At 46.9% G+C, this 19,714-nt stretch overlaps 1 protein-coding gene across 3 annotated transcripts in view; it reads left to right on the top strand.

Moving 5' to 3' along the window:
- The window catches only part of LOC115206371 (zinc finger and BTB domain-containing protein 16-A), a 78,989-nt gene that overhangs the window by 11,767 nt on the left and 47,508 nt on the right, over window positions 1–19,714 (top strand). For all 3 annotated transcript variants that reach the window (XR_003880787.1, XM_029773230.1, XM_029773229.1), the window contains exons 3-5: window positions 923–1,023; window positions 3,620–3,706; window positions 10,868–11,038. Coding sequence is in view for 2 of the 3 variants with exons in the window: in XM_029773230.1 (XP_029629090.1) it covers window positions 923–1,023; window positions 3,620–3,706; window positions 10,868–11,038 (359 nt within the window). In the remaining variant the exon portion in view is untranslated. The remainder of the gene's footprint in view (window positions 1–922; window positions 1,024–3,619; window positions 3,707–10,867; window positions 11,039–19,714) is intronic.

Below are 19,714 nucleotides of genomic sequence, written 5' to 3'. Positions count from 1 at the left end.
TTTTTATCCGGCAGTAAAAATACTGCCCCCTATCCTAAACAGGTTAACTTCAGCTTTGATTAAGTGAATTATCTAAAGGAGAAAGCTGGGAATCGTATGAGGTGTCTGGTTTATAGTGGATCTCTTCCCTAGTTTTCTGTTAAATCCTATTGTTTTCTATTCTATTTTGATGTAACGGGTTTTGTTGACATAATATTTTATTGGTACTATGTATTAGATAATCTATTATTTGACTGTGGTCTGTTTAGAACTGTATATAGGACTGCTGTTTGACCATTGTACTGCAGAGGGGGATATGAGGATAACATTGCAGATGATGCCTCGCATGGCTGGACGTGTATGATATGATATCATGGGGTTTGCTGCAGGCAAAGTCAGTTTTTTTATTTTTGTACTAGTTACGAGAGGAGTGTGTGTCTTGATTTCCATGCGTACGTGTGTGTCTGTCTTTCTGTCTGTGTCTGTGTGTGTATGTGGGTGTCTGTGCTTCTGTCTGTGTCTGTACGTGGGTGTCTGTGTTTCTATCTGTGTCTGTATGTGGGTGTCTGTGTCTGTATGTGTACGTGGGTGTCTGTGCTTCTGTCTGCCTGTATGTGTACGTGGGTGTAAGCACGTTTATTTGTATTGTGCTTTCTAAAATTATCCCTGATATTTTTATGTTGTCTGTTCTTCTTTTGTATCGTACAGTGTGATACGGTGTGACTCACGACTCTTAGAGACCTCTTTACTCTAATGATGCAGCAGTACACCGAGAGGGATACTTTCAGGATGGAATTAAACATGCTGTTCTGTACAAGGACAATGATGTTGCTGCTTTTTGAAAACCCTTCAGAAAATGCACAAAAACATTTTTGAGCACCATGTCTGCTATTTTTGAGACCTCAGTCATTGGCTCATCATCCTTTTGTCTCTGTCCCCACAGGAAGCTGCACAGTGGAGGCGAGAAGGGACATGGCTGTGAGTTCTGTGGCAAACGCTTCATAGACAGTGTACGGCTCAGGATGCACATGCTCTCTCACTCAGGTAACACTGCCATATGATGATAATAACAGAGTAAATTCCATTCAGAATACCCATGATAGAGCTGTACTGTTTTCACATGTACATCTTCATTATGTCACACGTATATATGTCAGGATCCATAGGAAAGAGTATTCCCCTTATTGTCTGTCTCCTATCTGTCTCCTGTCTGAGACTGTCTCTGCATGTGTCAGATCTTCTGTGTCTCTGTCTTCTCTTTGTCTTCTCTCTGTGAATCTGTGTGTGTGTGTGTGTGTGTGTTTTCGGAGAGTCTGTCTGGCTCCTTGCCAGCTCTGTCCCTCTGAGTGATGACATCATCAGTTGCCGGCAGGCCTGGGTGTTCTGCCAGTGCTCCGAAGCGTGTGTGATGGCTCGCTCGCAGATGTGTGTCCAGGAACACACTGTACCCAAACGCCGACTTAATCAGACCTGACTGCTCTCCCAGCCACTTTATCCAAAATAGAGCAGGAGAAGGGGAGGAGAGTAGGCGGAGAGAGGGCTTAAAAATGAAACTAAAATATAAACAGAAGCCCCACTCTGATGTAAGGAAGAATAGACACAATGCTGCTATACCCATGTCTTTCCTCTCCTCTGATCCCTGTAAAAGTGATGGGAGATGGCTGACAGATGAGAGGTTCCCTTTCTCCAAACTGTGTTCATAAACTACCTGATCTCTCACAGTAGACACATTTTAATCCATGTTTGGAACTCTATGATCTGAATGATAGTTGCATCAGGTCACGACATACAGTAAGTATTCTGCTAGTCGGCTAATGGCTACTCTCCTTTACTCATCCTGTCTGCATCGGTATGACCTGATGAGACATACTGGCTATAGTGTGTGTAATATAGGCCTGTTACACATCATTTAGCTACTTTGATCTTTCATTTCAAAATAGATTTCTGAAACCTTCTTTCATCTAATTTGTATTCATGAACAAAATATATAGTCTCTGTATTGCACAAAAATAAAGAGTTTGATCTTATTTCATTGTCATTGTGTGTTGCCGTATAGCCCATAGCAGCCTTTAGATCCTCTGTTGGTTGCTAAGGAGCCAGTGCACCACAGCTCTAATGGGCTGATTTGGTATTCAGCTCGATGCTGGCTCGTATTTTGGTATGCCAGACAAAGTGTTTTGATGGAGGACTATTGCAGCCGCGTCTGGAGACAGTTTGATGGTTTATGGATGAGAGCACACTCCATGCCTTTGACGGCACAAGACAATGCACTATATTCTCTTCCTCCCTAATCACGCGCAATCTCCCAATATAACACACTGGACACACTGTCACAGAACATAACACACTGGACACACTGTCACAGAACACAACACACAACATATAATGTACTGTCCTTAAAATGCTTCTCTCAGCCAAGGACAGCCCTGCAGTACATCACCTACCTACGTCGAGGAAAAGGCTACATAGTATGCTGAAATGTTTTGTTTCCAAGATAAATGTCAAAGATCTGAAATGAGGTGAAATCTGCGGATGAGGTGATTGTAGCTAGCTACAGCACTGGGACTAGTGCAGCTGTACAGGGAGGTGGGGAGAGTTGAAAGAGGACTACATTTAGGCTGTAGCGCTCCCAGTTTCCAAAGCTTGTGGGCGTTTTAATTAGTCATTTTAACTTCATTTAAAGCCAGCTGAGCAGAAAATAGATCAGTGAATGAGCCCTGGGCCAGTATGGATCTGAAACCGATTTACATCTCACCACTAGCCAGCCCACATCCAAACAGCTGGGAGAGTATATTCTGTGTGTGTGTGTGTGTGTGCGTGTGTGTGTGTGTGTGTGCGTGTGTGTGTGTGTGTGTGTGTGTGTGTACAGAATCCCCATTTGTCAGAACAACTGGCATCTCCTACAGCTGAGTGGTGTCAGTGGCCTTGTCTTCTCTGATCTCTTCATAGGAAAAGACAAGGGCATTCCAAAGGTGAGCAGGGTGCTGTGTGTTACTGAGGGAGATGGCTAGGGAGTGTTGACTCTGGAGGGTTTCTGATAAAGGCCTGTGCCGCAGGCTCAGATCGTCTGCTGTGCACAGAACACCCAGTCCTTCTGTGTCAACTCAGGCAGACAGGCCGTGCACTGTTCAGAGCCTGATAACAGGGTAAATACAACTCTTCAGCTCAGCTCCTCACTGTGAAATAGAGAGGCCATGGAACACTGTCTGGTGCCTTTGTTTGGCCAGAGTTGTGTTTTTTCCACTGGGTTCTGGTCTTTTTTACTCTGTGTGACTCCTTATGTAACTGTAAACAACCAAAAGTGTATACAAAAGAGGATGGTTACTTAGGGACTTTTAAATAGAGCATTGCATTGGCTCAAGGTTTGATATGGGTTTTAATCCAACAGCTTTCTCACCTTTTAAAAATGTGGTTTGAATCGGAAGTAAAAGTGGAGCTTTTATAGCCAACTGAGATTCAGATGTTGATTGGTTGCCATAACCATGAATTCCATCCATCAAATTCAGTTGCGCCCTCTACAGCATGAGCATAATTATTTTGTACAAATTACTGTATACTTCAATGTTTACATCTCACAAAAGAATGTACACCATATGTTAAGTGTTTGATGATGACACATAACTGAGATGTCCCCCTGCAGCTGGAGCTGAGGCCCTGGTGTGTGATCAGTGTGGAGCTACATTCTCTGCTGAAGACGCTCTGGAGGCCCACAGACAGACACACACAGGTACTGTATGACAGACACACAGACACACGCACACAGGTACTGTCTGACAGACAGACACACAGACACACACAGACAAACATAGCTTGAAAACTTACAGGTACCCAATGACTCACAAACACTCATTCACAACCCTTAAACAAGCAGGCAACAATTGACAAGACACTGTTTGAGGTCCGCTTATGTAATGTATTCTGTCTGTCTTGCTGCTTATTCAAAAAAGTGGTTAATAAACATATGACTATGGGGATTAACATCCTTGTTATTGTGCTGGCAGGGTTAAACTGTCCCTGTCATGTTGCTCCATAATTTATCAGCGGCTAGCGAGGACAGGAAGGCCCTCTCAGATATCACCAACTAATATCTCCTGGTATCCCGTGTGGGTGCATGCCTATTTACCACGGTGCCGGCAAGCCTGGCACGCCAGGCAAGCCTAGGCCGCACTGCAAGTACATGGCAGTGTCATAGATATGCCATGCATCTAGGCTATGTGTGTGAGGAGCCCAGAGGGTTGTTACTCTATGGCTCTGACTCACGTCAACAACTTGGATCAACACATTTTGTTTGGGAATGATCTCATGGTGATAGATTCTATTTATCCTCTCCAGCTCAGAAGATAATGGACATCAGTTCCTGGGAACTATTCTGAAACCTAGTTGTTTTAATTAGCGAGACAGTCCTCTAATCAGATGACTGGGTATCTCCTACCGAAGTTACACAAATGAGGTTGAAATAAAAGCTGCCTATATTTGTCTTCCTTCCAAAAATTCAGACCCTCTCCCAGTGCCTGAATCCCAGTCATTACAGTATCTAAATTAAGCTCTACCTCATCTTAGACAAACCCTACAGTCGATCCACAATGAGTGTCAGAATCCACACCTTTTCTGCTACTGTCAGAGAAAGCTGATAACCCGCTCCGAAGCATTGGCATGTAACTGTAACTCCAGGTGCCACACACAATATGAATAGTTAATGCCTGTGGACATGGAGGGGTGTTAACGATGCCTAAAGTTTCTACCTCCTCTCCTTCAGGTTGTAAACATCCAGGGGTCAGTTATCGGCTTGGCAGTGTATCTAGTGCAGAGTACAGGAGGGCATTACTCACTCATTTTGTAATGATCTCAACTTGGTCTAGTGTGATAAATAACCCTCTTACTGCCACTTTGTACACTTTGTGCTCAGACCAGAATGGTATGATTTTTTTGGAGCTGTTTGGTAGTTTTAGGGAATTCAGCTACTGTACACATTCTCTTTTAGAATATGCATTCATTGTATGTTCTTATACTTTCAACACAAACGAAAAAGTGTGACAGGTCTTCTGCACTCAAAAAGATGTCACATAAAGCTTACTTCTTTAAAAAAATATATATTCTTACTGCATCAGGATCGCAAAAACAGACATTTCTGCTTATTTGCCTTCTTCAGTGTGTAACTTAAACACTGAAGAAGGATTCACTGGTTTAACGCACCAATCAAACTTTGAGTGCGCTATGATCCTCTTTTGATTATACTTTCAACACATCCTGGGTTTATAACCTTTCAGATCACTGGCTGAATGAATCTTGTTACCATGGCTTTGTATATCGCCATGTCCAAGCTGTATCACATCCGGCTGTGATTGGGAGTCCCATAGGGACGGCCCCGCGTCGTCTGGGTTAGGCCAGGGTAGGCCCGTCATCGTAAATAAGAATTTGTTCTTGACTGACTTGCCTAGTTAAATAAAATAAAATAAAAAAGAAATGTGACAGTATGCCAGGAAGCCAAACAGACATTATCACAGGTCAGACCTTAGCAGCCATAGCCCTTTAGTTTACTGATCTATTCTCCCCAAGAAGAAAAACACCCCTACCTGACAAAGACCTGGTTGGCTCTCATATCAATCACGCTACAGAGACTGCACTGCAGAGCCTAGCTCATTTTCAGTGAGTGAGAGTGTGTTTTGGCAATGTGAATGTCAGAGGTGAGTGGCCGTGGGTTGGCATTAAGTGGCTGGTTAGGGGGGAGTTCCTGAGGGCATTGGTTGGAAGGGTTGGTGGCATTGGATGCCAGGACTCCCAGGAAAACAACATCATGTGGTGCTGTTTACTCCATCTTCGCCACAGCCCTCTCTGTCACAGTCGCTGTCTGCTTTGCCTCTGACCTACTTGTGAGTGCCCAAAATAAAATAATGGAACTGTCTCAAGCAACAATGACCTTATTTCATTAGACCATGTTAGCTAGGTTCTCTGTGGTATCATCTTGTTTGAACAGTTTTGGAAAATGTAAGCAAATCATAGAGCGTAGTAATGGACTGGACATGGTGCAGAACATAGTGGCTAACCATTCTGCCACCTTGCCTGCAGGAGAAGGGCCTAAGAGTGCTGTCTTTGTGTGTTCTTACAAACAGCTGCCCTTATCCTACACATAAACACTTCCTGTACTGAATGTCCACAGTACACATAACCCCTATTATACAGAGAACACATCCTACTCCATCACACTTTCTTGTACATTCAATACTGCTTATGTGCATAGCATAGCCACTTCTCAATGAAATAGACCTCATCTAATTGCGCAATAATTATTGTGCAAGCTGCATTCACAATAATGAATATGCAATCGGTTGAAATGTATACCCCCATTCCACTTATAAATAGCTAATCGTTGGTACAGATCTTCAAGTACTGAGTCATACTGTACTCTACTTACACCCCAGTCTATTTTGCTGGCCTCTAGCTACAAAGTACACACTGCCTAGTGCTAGTCCAGTCATTCAGGCCCTGTAGGCTTCTACTCTGTCTTCATGTACTTTATGGTGAATGCTATTGGCAAAATATGCTAAGCATCCAGATTGGAGACAGCAGGTGACCTCAATGAAACGGGCCATGGAAGATGGAATGGTGGTTAAACACCAGCAACGTATGTCTTGTTGCATTAATTATTGAGCTGGTTGTTCCTCACTCTGGTAGATTAGCGGTCTGCTGATCAGTGGCTGGCCTACCTGGGATCATCTGAGGTTCTGTATGGTTACTGTCTGTCTCTAGACTTATCATAACATGTAGTCTACAGGGACCCAGTCTGAACCCAGTGTGCAAAATTGGTTGAAAGACATATTTCCTATGTCTTGTCAACGTCTTTTCAACCAAAAATACATATTTTCAACATATTTTACTCATAGGGAAGGCACTGGGTCATATAAGGTCTGGTGCTCATTGCTCAGTGTAATGTACATAGTGCATATGTGTAACTGGGTCACAGGGGCAGCTAGTGAGTGAACATGCTGAGGTGAGCCATATTAGGAGTTTTACTCATAGCGCCTTGATGTTGAGCCAGTCCGTTATAGCTCCTTTCAGTGAATCTGACTTAACCCAATAAGCAAGCTCTTTAAAGAGTGTGGCATAGTACTTTCAACTCTTTCAACGATCTGAAGAAAATTAGTTTCAACTCTTTGGCTTCATAGCTCAATATTTCCCAGAGCCACTGTGTAGGTTGAGCAAAACAGCTCTAGAACTATTTATACCTTCTTTTGTATACTGGTTTAAAGGAGCAGTCCATGGTTGCTTTGTAGTGTAGTTATGGTGAGACCTGCACAGAAACGTGCTGTTAACACAGACCAATGAGATTAGATGGAGATCTATGGTGAACTAAACCTAAGACGGTTAACATTACAGAGATCTGTATAAACATTATGCAATCCCTTGTTCAATTTGCAGTGGGGTTACTGTGAGATTCACAGGGTGGGAAAACTTTTGTTGGTCTTTAGAAAAGGAACAGGCTTTGCTTATTTGTGAATGGAGGGATTAGTTTGAACACTTCACCCCAAGGAGGGCTATGATCCAATCTGGTTGCCTAGAGACATGTTTTTGTCTGTTGAGCCACTTCCTCTGTGTTCCCTGCCTTAGTTGGACTATTGACAGGCTGTTATGTAAATGCTCCCATGTCATGTTCTGATCTCTGATCTGATAAACGGTTGACGTTTAATTAAACTATCAGGCTGAACTGCCCTTCTCCCGGCTAGAATTATTTTATGAAATGTCTTGTTTCTTGGCACCTATTTTTTCCGATTGGAACATAGGAACTCTGGAATGAGTTTAGTTTTAGTTCTGTATACACTGTCTATCTAAAGTTTACTGAGAGAAACTATACTGAAGTTAAATAATCTTTCTCTGTGGAATGTCTGCAAGGCCCCTCCCCTGTGTGACTCAATAGATGCACAATGCTCAGTCAGCCATCCAGCCTTTGAGGAATACCATTGATTACATGGTGTTTACCGCATTGAGGACCTAGGGTCAAGAGGTCAGAAGACCAAATCCCATTCCCTTTGTCTGGTTAAGGGTGAGAAAGCAGGGGGCAGTGGGGGCAGTGGCATGCCTACTGGAGATTGTGTTTTCTCACAGAAAGGCTGCTCTGCACTAAGGAGCAAAGCCTACTGGAAAAAGATGCTGTGAAAGCAAGTGTTTAGGTGTGAAAGTTAACAGAGTGCACTAGTGCAGGTAGTCATCAAACTAATGAATGTCAGCATAGATACATACTGTATGTGCTGCACCTCTGACTCTGTCGCTTTTATCTACTGATTTTATTTAAGGGACTATTTGTATTAGTGCTTCTGTTATTTTCTTTTAATGAAGTTGAGTTGTTTCTGGTAACTACTCTATTACTCAAGGAGTTGTCACTGTGGAGTTGGGACTGAGACCATTGTTAAGCGAGAACTTTTGTTTTGACAGTTTCACATTATTGTCATGGCAGTGGGATGAGAGGGTATTGACTGAGCATCTGAGTGTCTAGAAGCAGGACATGACAAGTAGAACAAGAATGAATCCATACTGTTTAATGGTTCAGTGCTCAAAATAGGCAGAATGCAGACTTATGGGAATGGTCATTAAATGGTCATTTCAAGAATGAATGAATGAGAAGAGCTGAGGAATGATACTGAGTGAGAACATTTTCTGAGGAAAATCATACAGAACTGCAGAAGTAACTTATGGTACTGTATCATTTGAGGTCCTATCCAGCATGTTGGAGGCTAGAGGGAGTAGAAGAGTAGAGAGCACTCCCCCTGCTGGCGCATTGAGATTGAATGGCTTGACACATTTTTCTTAGATTATTCTTCATTTAGTACCACCGGTCAAGCAGCACAGAATGGATTCTGCAGTTCCTAAAGGTCTTTTTACTTTTCAGGATACATGTTTATTTAGCCTAGATTGTTGGTGCATTCCAGTCAAGAGGTAGCTCTGCTTCTTTAGAAAAAATCTGAAACTAAAGAAAGACATAATAGAGAAGCTTTCCTGTCTAGTCAGGGTTGGGGGCGGTACAGGGAAGATCTTTTGTCCATCGGTAATACATTGTGATCCGTGGGTGAGAAAAGCCCTGATCATTAGGCTACTACACAAAGCCTGGAAGTGTAGGAGTTGCATGAAGAGCCTATGACTAATGGATCTGGCCATTGAGGGTCCGAACCACATTGTGTTTCTATTGTGAAAATAGATGGCCACTGGAATAAAGCTAGTTAAAAGGTGCAGTGCATTCCAGTAGGCCATCTTTCTGCTGCATTGTGTGGAGTGGAGAACATCTCTCATCTTCTCTCTTTGTTATTGAGTAGAAGTAATGCTAAATTCTCCTAGTTCAGTTTAGGGCAAATCACAGCAAGCTCATAGCCTACTTTAATTCCATCAAGTCCCATGATCAATATCTAATAATGAGAGAGAAAATCAAAATAACACAGATGCATGTAATCTAAGAAATATTCTGAATATTAGTGACACATTTTATCCTATAAATTAGGCCTGATGTAAGCTATGCCTTTCATGTTGTGTATTCCCAGTTGTTTGTGAAGAGGACCACGTGTAATGTGAGGCACTAAGATACTGACTGACTCACTCAGAGTAGGTTTTGTAGTGGTTCAATAAGTGAAATGTATCTGGGAGTAATCATGACTAAAATAAAATAAACATTTGGGAGAAATGTTGGTATGTGGATTGCAGGAAAACGGTAAACAATAGAGAGATACTATGATTTATTGCTGAAATTGTTGGAATTATTGACTATAAATATCCTTGTCTGTTAACTTGATTGAACTCCAAACACTGTCTGACAATCTCCTGTCTTAGTGTGAGTGTGCTGTATCTCTTTCCTGTACTAATTCCAATTTAATTGGCAGTTGCCTCAAGGCACTTCAATAACAGTAACAAATGATTTGATTTAGTGGACCTCATCAGACTGCATTTTAAATGCAACTCAGCAACCCCACTTGAATTCCAATGAAAATCTGGCATAGCCTCCTGTTTACTAATGATCCACCGCTGGAGATGTCTGATTGAATCCGAGTCGTGAGCAATGGGACCTGCTTTGTAAATGATCCCAAACCCGAGCAGACAGAGAAATACCGACATCATAACCTAACATTAGCCACCTCTCTGCAAGACTCATACATTATTATCAGTGGAATTGATTACCCGATGAACTGATTATTCAGTCCTACGTCACATCTGGATTTTCATGAGAGGGATAAGCAAAGGGGTCATTCAATAGTGTTAAGAACAAGTAAGAACCCTGTATAATGTGTGTGAATGTATTTAATGGTGGTTCTTCACAGATCCTGTATGAGTAAAACTAGCCTGTGTTTCCCTATCTGTATTCCGCTCCATTCTCAGTGCAACAGGAGAGCAGCCCCAAAGTGATGCCAGGTCACACACAGGATTAAAAGGATTGTGTTTTTCCTGCAGTCCTGCCTTTAATGGCTTGATATCACTACTTAACATTCAGCACATAGCTCATAGTGTAGGCATCGTTCAGGGTGGAGCTTCTATCAGCCTCTCTCTGTAAACAGACACAGAGGACTTCAGAGGCTGCTTGAACACAGGCTTGATGGGGATTGAGGAGAATAATTCCGCTTTTAACATCCTATAAGGAGAAGGCATTGATTATGTGATTGACAGTTCCAGCATCCTGTGTATTGTGTTAAAAAAAATCGCGAAAAGACCATGACTTCAGTCAGAAAAGTGTATAAAGTCAAACTGAATGTATTTCACGCCTGTCAAGGGGGTTAGTTTAGGTAGAAACACTTTGCTCTTTGAAAGAAGTGTTCTCCTCAGAACACTCAGGCTCAGAGTTGAGTGATCCAGTTTCCCCACTGAGTGTATGTTTGGTCCTGAAATAACTGTGTCTGTGTCTCTGTGTGGTCTCCAGGGACAGACATGGCAGTGTTTTGTCTGCTGTGTGCCAAGCGGTTCCAGACCCAGAAGGCTCTGCAGCAGCACATGGAGGTCCATGCAGGGATGCACAGCTACGTCTGCAGCCACTGTGACCACACCTTCCCCAGCCACACCACCCTCAAACGCCACCTGCGCTCACACACAGGTAAGGACTGCATCTGTGTCCTATGTCATCTTCGTCATCATCACCACCACCACCGTTTTCATCATCATCATCACTGTCATATCCGTCAACATCATCGCCTACACTAACACACAATCCAAAGCTGCAATGACATCAATTCCCATAAACCTAAACCCTTTAATCTTTAAATAACTTGAACTACTACTTCTCTCTTGGCACTAGACTGAAGTAGCATGAGACCAATTTTTTTTAATTTCAGTCTACAGTCAGTTTCACTTAATTTATCATGTTTATGTTCACTTAACGTTAATAAACTCGGCTATGATTCACTTTCCTGATGACAGCAATGCTTCGTTATGGCCAGTGTTATGTTTGAGGCTATTTTATCCAGTTTATGTGTTTATGTTCTGAGACACAGCCTTCTAGGTCCCTGCCATTAATGCCTGTCAGTTCTACTGCAGTTCTCCCCAAATGACAGAGCAAACCGAAATAAATATCTACAGAACAACAAATGGCTGTGTTTTTCTCAGAGAGACTACCAAAGATTATTATTCCAAAACTATACAGCAAATGCTCTGAAAAACAACAGAAACCTGAAAACACCATCCAAGCTGGAACTGAGTGAGTAATGTTTAGTCTGAAGCTATATTTTATTTCCAAAAGTCAAGGAGAAAGATACATTACATTATTTTATAATGATTATAAGGACTCTGAATGCCAAGTTAAGGCTACCAAGCTTGATACAACTTCAATTAGCACTGACGTGTCAAGTGAGAGGTATCAAAGCCCTTCAGCCCAACAATGGCAGGTGAGTCGCACAGTCTACTCCAACCAAATGGAGAGGCCTTAGAAGCTGCCTCCCGCTGTTCAGAGGTAATTAAATACAGAACCCTGTGTATGTAGAGAATGATAAGACACGAAGAGAACAAAACAAAGCTCCTTATGGAAAACCAGGACTTTTTGCTGACTATTATGAAAATGGGAACATCAGCAACCTCATCTTCCACACAGACCATCTCCTGGCACAGTGCTATATTAACCAGACCATCCCCTGGTATGACACAGTGCTATATTAACCAGACCCTCCCCTGGCATGGCACAGTGCTATATTAACCAGACCATCCCCTGGCATGGCACAGTGCTATATTAACCAGATCATCCCCTGGCATGGCACAGTGCTATATTAACCAGACCATCCCCTGGCATGGCACAGTGCTATATTAACCAGACCATCCCCTGGTATGACACAGTGCTATATTAACCAGACCCTCCCCTGGCATGGCACAGTGCTATATTAACCAGACCATCCCCTGGTATGACACAGTGCTATATTAACCAGACCATCCCCTGGTATGACACAGTGCTATATTAACCAGACCATCCCCTGGCATGGCACAGTGCTATATTAACCAGACCATCCCCTGGTATGACACAGTGCTATATTAACCAGACCCTCCCCTGGCATGGCACAGTGCTATATTAACCAGACCATCCCCTGGCATGGCACAGTGCTATATTAACCAGACCATACCCTGGCATGGCACAGTGCTATATTAACCAGACCATCCCCTGGCATGACACAGTGCTATATTAACCAGACCCTCCCCTGGCATGGCACAGTGCTATATTAACCAGACCATCCCCTGGCATGGCACAGTGCTATATTAACCAGACCATACCCTGGCATGGCACAGTGCTATATTAACCAGACCATCCCCTGGCATGACACAGTGCTATATTAACCAGACCATCCCCTGGCACAGTGCTATATTAACCAGACCATACCCTGGCATGGCACAGTGCTATATTAACCAGACCATCCCCTGGCATGACACAGTGCTATATTAACCAGACCATCCCCTGGCACAGTGCTATATTAACCAGACCATCCCCTGGCATGGCACAGTGCTATATTAACCAGACCATCCCCTGGCATGACACAGTGCTATATTAACCAGACCATCCCCTGGCATGGCACAGTGCTATATTAACCAGACCATCCCCTGGCATGGCACAGTGCTATATTAACCAGACCATCCCCTGGCATGGCACAGTGCTATATTAACCAGACCATCCCCTGGCATGGCACAGTGCTATATTAACCAGACCATCCCCTGGCATGGCACAGTGCTATATTAACCAGACCATCCCCTGGCATGGCACAGTGCTATATTAACCAGACCATCCCCTGGCACAGTGCTATATTAACCAGACCATCCCCTGGCACAGTGCTATATTAACCAGACCATCCCCTGGCATGGCACAGTGCTATATTAACCAGACCATCCCCTGGCATGGCACAGTGCTATATTAACCAGACCATCCCCTGGCATGACACAGTGCTATATTAACCAGACCATCCCCTGGCATGGCACAGTGCTATATTAACACAGACCATCCCCTGGCATGGCACAGTGCTATATTAACCAGACCATCCCCTGGCACAGTGCTATATTAACCAGACCATCCCGTGGCATGGCACAGTGCTATATTAACACAGACCATCCCCTGGCATGGCACAGTGCTATATTAACCAGACCATCCCCTGGCACAGTGCTATATTAACCAGACCATCCCCTGGCATAGCACAGTGCTATATTAACCAGACCATCCCCTGGCATGGCACAGTGCTATATTAACCAGACCATCCCCTGGCACAGTGCTATATTAACCAGATCATCCCCTGGCATGGCACAGTGCTATATTAACCAGACCATCCCCTGGCATGGCACAGTGCTATATTAACCAGACCATCCCCTGGCATGGCACAGTGCTATATTAACCAGACCATCCCCTGGCATGGCACAGTGCTATATTAACCAGACCATCCCCTGGCATGGCACAGTGCTATATTAACCAGACCATCCCCTGGCATGGCACAGTGCTATATTAACCAGACCATCCCCTGGCATGGCACAGTGCTATATTAACCAGACCATCCCCTGGCATGACACAGTGCTATATTAACCAGACCATCCCCTGGCATGGCACAGTGCTATATTAACACAGACCATCCCCTGGCATGGCACAGTGCTATATTAACCAGACCATCCCCTGGCACAGTGCTATATTAACCAGACCATCCCCTGGCATGGCACAGTGCTATATTAACACAGACCATCCCCTGGCATGGCACAGTGCTATATTAACCAGACCATCCCCTGGCACAGTGCTATATTAACCAGACCATCCCCTGGCATAGCACAGTGCTATATTAACCAGACCATCCCCTGGCATGGCACAGTGCTATATTAACCAGACCATCCCCTGGCACAGTGCTATATTAACCAGATCATCCCCTGGCATGGCACAGTGCTATATTAACCAGACCATCCCCTGGCATGGCACAGTGCTATATTAACCAGACCATCCCCTGGCATGGCACAGTGCTATATTAACCAGACCATCCCCTGGCATGGCACAGTGCTATATTAACCAGACCATCCCCTGGCATGGCACAGTGCTATATTAACCAGACCATCCCCTGGCATGGCACAGTGCTATATTAACCAGATCATCCCCTGGCATGGCACAGTGCTATATTAACCAGACCATCCCCTGGCATGGCACAGTGCTATATTAACCAGACCATCCCCTGGCATGGCACAGTGCTATATTAACCAGACCATCCCCTGGCATGGCACAGTGCTATATTAACCAGATCATCCCCTGGCATGGCACAGTGCTATATTAACCAGACCATCCCCTGGCACAGTGCTATATTAACCAGACCATCCCCTGGCATGGCACAGTGCTATATTAACCAGACCATCCCCTGGCATGGCACAGTGCTATATTAACCAGACCATCCCCTGGCATGACACAGTGCTATATTAACCAGACCATCCCCTGGCATGGCACAGTGCTATATTAACCAGACCATCCCCTGGCATGGCACAGTGCTATATTAACCAGACCATCCCCTGGCATGACACAGTGCTATATTAACCAGACCATCCCCTGGCATGGCACAGTGCTATATTAACCAGACCATACCCTGGCATGGCACAGTGCTATATTAACCAGACCATCCCCTGGCATGGCACAGTGCTATATTAACCAGACCATCCCCTGGCATGGCACAGTGCTATATTAACCAGACCATCCCCTGGCATGACACAGTGCTATATTAACCAGACCATCCCCTGGCATGGCACAGTGCTATATTAACCAGACCATCCCCTGGCATGGCACAGTGCTATATTAACCAGACCATCCCCTGGCATGACACAGTGCTATATTAACCAGACCATACCCTGGCATGGCACAGTGCTATATTAACCAGACCATCCCCTGGCATGGCACAGTGCTATATTAACCAGACCATCCCCTGGCATGGCACAGTGCTATATTAACCAGACCATCCCCTGGCATGACACAGTGCTATATTAACCAGACCATCCCCTGGCATGGCACAGTGCTATATTAACCAGACCATCCCCTGGCATGGCACAGTGCTATATTAACCAGACCATCCCCTGGCATGACACAGTGCTATATTAACCAGACCATCCCCTGGCATGGCACAGTGCTATATTAACCAGACCATCCCCTGGCATGACACAGTGCTATATTAACCAGACCATCCCCTGGCATGGCACAGTGCTATATTAACCAGACCATCCCCTGGCATGGCACAGTGCTATATTAACCAGACCATCCCCTGGCATGGCACAGTGCTATATTAACCAGACCATCCCCTGGCATGGCACAGTGCTATATTAACCAGACCATCCCCTGGCATGACACAGTGCTATATTAACCAGACCATCCCCTGGCATGACACAGTGCTATATTAACCAGACCATCCCCTGGCATGGCACAGTGCTATATTAACCAGACCATCCCCTGGCATGGCACAGTGCTATATTAACCAGACCATCCCCTGGCATGGCACAGTGCTATATTAACCAGACCATCCCCTGGCATGGCACAGTGCTATATTAACCAGACCATCCCCTGGCATGACACAGTGCTATATTAACCAGACCATCCCCTGGCATGGCACAGTGCTATATTAACCAGACCATCCCCTGGCATGGCACAGTGCTATATTAACCAGACCATCCCCTGGCATGACACAGTGCTATATTAACCAGACCATCCCCTGGCATGGCACAGTGCTATATTAACCAGACCATCCCCTGGCATGGCACAGTGCTATATTAACCAGACCATCCCCTGGCATGACACAGTGCTATATTAACCAGACCATCCCCTGGCATGGCACAGTGCTATATTAACCAGACCATCCCCTGGCATGGCACAGTGCTATATTAACCAGACCATCCCCTGGTATGGCACAGTGCTATATTAACCAGACCATCCCCTGGCATGGCACAGTGCTATATTAACCAGACCATCCCCTGGCATGGCACAGTGCTATATTAACCAAACCATCCCCTGGCATGGCACAGTGCTATATTAACCAGACCATCCCCTGGCATGGCACAGTGCTATATTAACCAGACCCTCCCCTGGCATGGCACAGTGCTATATTAACCAGACCATCCCCTGGCATGGCACAGTGCTATATTAACCAGACCATCCCCTCGCACAGTGCTATATTAACCAGACCATCCCCTGGCATGACACAGTGCTATATTAACCAGACCATCCCCTGGCATGGCACAGTGCTATATTAACCAGACCATCCCCTGGCATGGCACAGTGCTATATTAACCAGACCATCCCCTGGCATGACACAGTGCTATATTAACCAGACCATCCCCTGGCATGGTACAGTGCTATATTAACCAGACCATCCCCTGGCATGACACAGTGCTATATTAACCAGACCATCCCCTGGCATGGCACAGTGCTATATTAGCACACTACCCCTCTGTTAAGAGGGTGGTGTGTTACCGAGGGGTGGAAACTCAGGATACTAGACAACGAGGACTCTGAGTCAGCTAATATACATCTCTATAAGTCTGGAACAGTATTGTACAGGGCAACACCAAACAGTTTCAGCTGGTCTTTCACCTAATCAAAGAATTAGCTCAGCAGGAGAAGCTCTCCCTTGAGAAGATACCCCCACCCCGAGCAGGTCAGACCAGACCTCTTCATTATATAACCCCACAGACAGGCAACCCCAAGCAGAAAGTCAACCTCTCAGCACAGAGTACTACCCCCTCATTGAAATGAAGGATACATTTACCCAGCTGGACGTGAGGCAGGTGGAACTGGAACAGCAGGTGATTACACTCCAGTCAGCACAGACCAAGACAACAGTCCAGCACAACACCCCCTTAACCAGACCCGGAGAGCTGGAGGTGGAGAGGGACATATCTGCACTCTGGACTGTGGTGAGACAACTTCAACAGGAGAAGAAGCAGGAGAAGAACAGAGCACTAGAGGAGAGGATCAGACTGCTGGAGGAGAGGGTGAGGGGGGTGGAGGGAGAGGATCAGACTGCTGCTGGAAAGGGTGAGGGGGGTGGAGGAGAGGATCAGACTGCTGCTGGAGAGGGTGAGGGGGATGGTGGAGAGGATCAGACTACTGGAGGAGAGGGTGAGGGGGATGGAGGGAGAGGATCAGACTGCTGGAGGAGAGGGTGGGGGGGATGGTGGAGAGGATCAGCCTACTGGAGGAGAGGGTGAGGGGGATGGAGGAGAGGATCAGACTGCTGCTGGAGAGGGTGGGGGGGATGGTGGAGAGGATCGGACTACTGGAGGAGAGGGTGAGGGGGATGGAGGAGAGGATCAGACTGCTGGAGGAGAGGGTGGGGGGATGGAGGACAGGATCAGACTGCTGGAGGAGAGGGTGAGGGGGATGGAGGAGAGGATCAGACTGCTGGAGGAGAGGGTGAGGGGGATGGAGGAGAGGATCAGACTGCTGGAGGAGAGGGTGGGGGGATGGAGGACAGGATCAGACTGCTGGAGGAGAGGGTGAGGGGGATGGAGGAGAGCATCAGACTGCTGGAGGAGAGGGTGGGGGGGATGGTGGAGAGGATCAGCCTACTGGAGGAGAGGGTGAGGGGGATGGAGGAGAGGATCAGACTGCTGCTGGAGAGGGTGAGGGGGATGGAGGAGAGGATCAGACTGCTGGAGGAGAGGGTGAGGGGGATGGAGGAGAGGATCAGACTGCTGGAGGAGAGGGTGAGGGGGATGGAGGGAGAGGATCAGACTGCTGCTCGAGAGGGTGAGGGGGATGAAGGGAGAGGATCAGACTGCTGCTGGAGAGGGTGAGGGGGATGGAGGAGAGGATCAGACTGCTGGAGGAGAGGGTGAGGGGGATGGAGGAGAGGATCAGACTGCTGGAGGAGAGGGTGAGGGGGATGGAGGAGAGGATCAGACTGCTGGAGGAGAGGGTGAGGGGGATGGAGGAGAGGATCAGACTGCTGGAGGAGAGGGTGAGGGGGATGGAGGGAGGGAGAGGATCAGACTGCTGCTGGAGAGGGTGAGGGGGATGGAGGAGAGGATCAGACTGCTGGAGGAGAGGGTGAGGGTGATGGAGGGAGAGGATCAGACTGCTGGAGGAGAGGGTGAGAGGGATGGAGGAGAGGATCAGACTGCTGGAGGAGAGGGTGAGGGGGATGGAGGAGAGGATCAGACTGCTGCTGGAGAGGGTGAGGGGGATGGAGGGAGAGGATCAGACTGCTGGAGGAGAGGGTGAGGGGGATGGAGGGAGAGGATCAGACTGCTGGAGGAGAGGGTGAGGGGGATGGAGGAGAGGATCAGACTGCTGCTGGAGAGGGTGAGGGGGATGGAGGGAGAGGATCAGACTGCTGCTGGAGAGGGTGAGGGGGATGGAGGAGAGGATCAGACTGCTGGAGGAGAGGGTGAGGGGGATGGAGGAGAGGATCAGCCTGCTGTAGGAGAGGGTGAGGGGGATGGAGGGAGAGGATCAGACTGCTGCTGGAGAGGGTGAGGGGGATGGAGGAGAGGATCAGACTGCTGCTGGAGAGGGTGAGGGGGATGGAGGAGAGGATCAGACTGCTGGAGGAGAGGGTGAGGGGGATGGAGGAGAGGATCAGACTGCTGAAGGAGAGGGTGAGGGGGATGGAGGAGAGGATCAGACTGCTGCTGGAGAGGGTGAGGGGGATGGAGGGAGAGGATCAGACTGCTGGAGGAGAGGGTGAGGGGGATGGAGGAGAGGATCAGACTGCTGGAGGAGAGGGTGAGGGGGATGGAGGGAGAGGATCAGACTGCTGCTGGAGAGGGTGAGGGGGATGGAGGAGAGGATCAGACTGCTGGAGGAGAGGGTGAGGGGGATGGAGGGAGAGGCTCAGACTGCTGGAGGAGAGGGTGAGGGGGATGGAGGAGAGGATCAGACTGCTGAAGGAGAGGGTGAGGGGGATGGAGGGAGAGGATCAGACTGCTGGAGGAGAGGGTGAGGGGGATGGAGGGAGAGGATCAGACTGCTGCTGGAGAGGGTGGGGGGGTGGTGGAGAGGATCAGACTGCTGGAGGAGAGGGTGAGGGGGATGGAGGGAGGGAGAAGATCAGACTGCTGCTGGAGAGGGTGAGAGGGATGGAGGGAGAGGATCAGACTGCTGCTGGAGAGGGTGAGGGGGATGGAGGAGAGGATCAGACTGCTGCTGGAGAGGGTGTGGGGGATGGAGGGAGAGGATCAGGCTGCTGGAGGAGAGGGTGAGGGGGATGGAGGGAGAGGATCAGACTGCTGCTGGAGAGGGTGAGGGGGATGGAGGGAGAGGATCAGACTACTGCTAGAGAGGGTGAGGGGGATGGCGTGT

The sequence above is a fragment of the Salmo trutta genome, chromosome 13 (genome assembly GCF_901001165.1).
Source record: "Salmo trutta chromosome 13, fSalTru1.1, whole genome shotgun sequence".
NCBI lineage: Eukaryota > Metazoa > Chordata > Actinopteri > Salmoniformes > Salmonidae > Salmo > Salmo trutta.
Note: the sequence above shows the minus strand (reverse complement) of the source record. Positions and strands in the feature narration are given on the sequence as shown.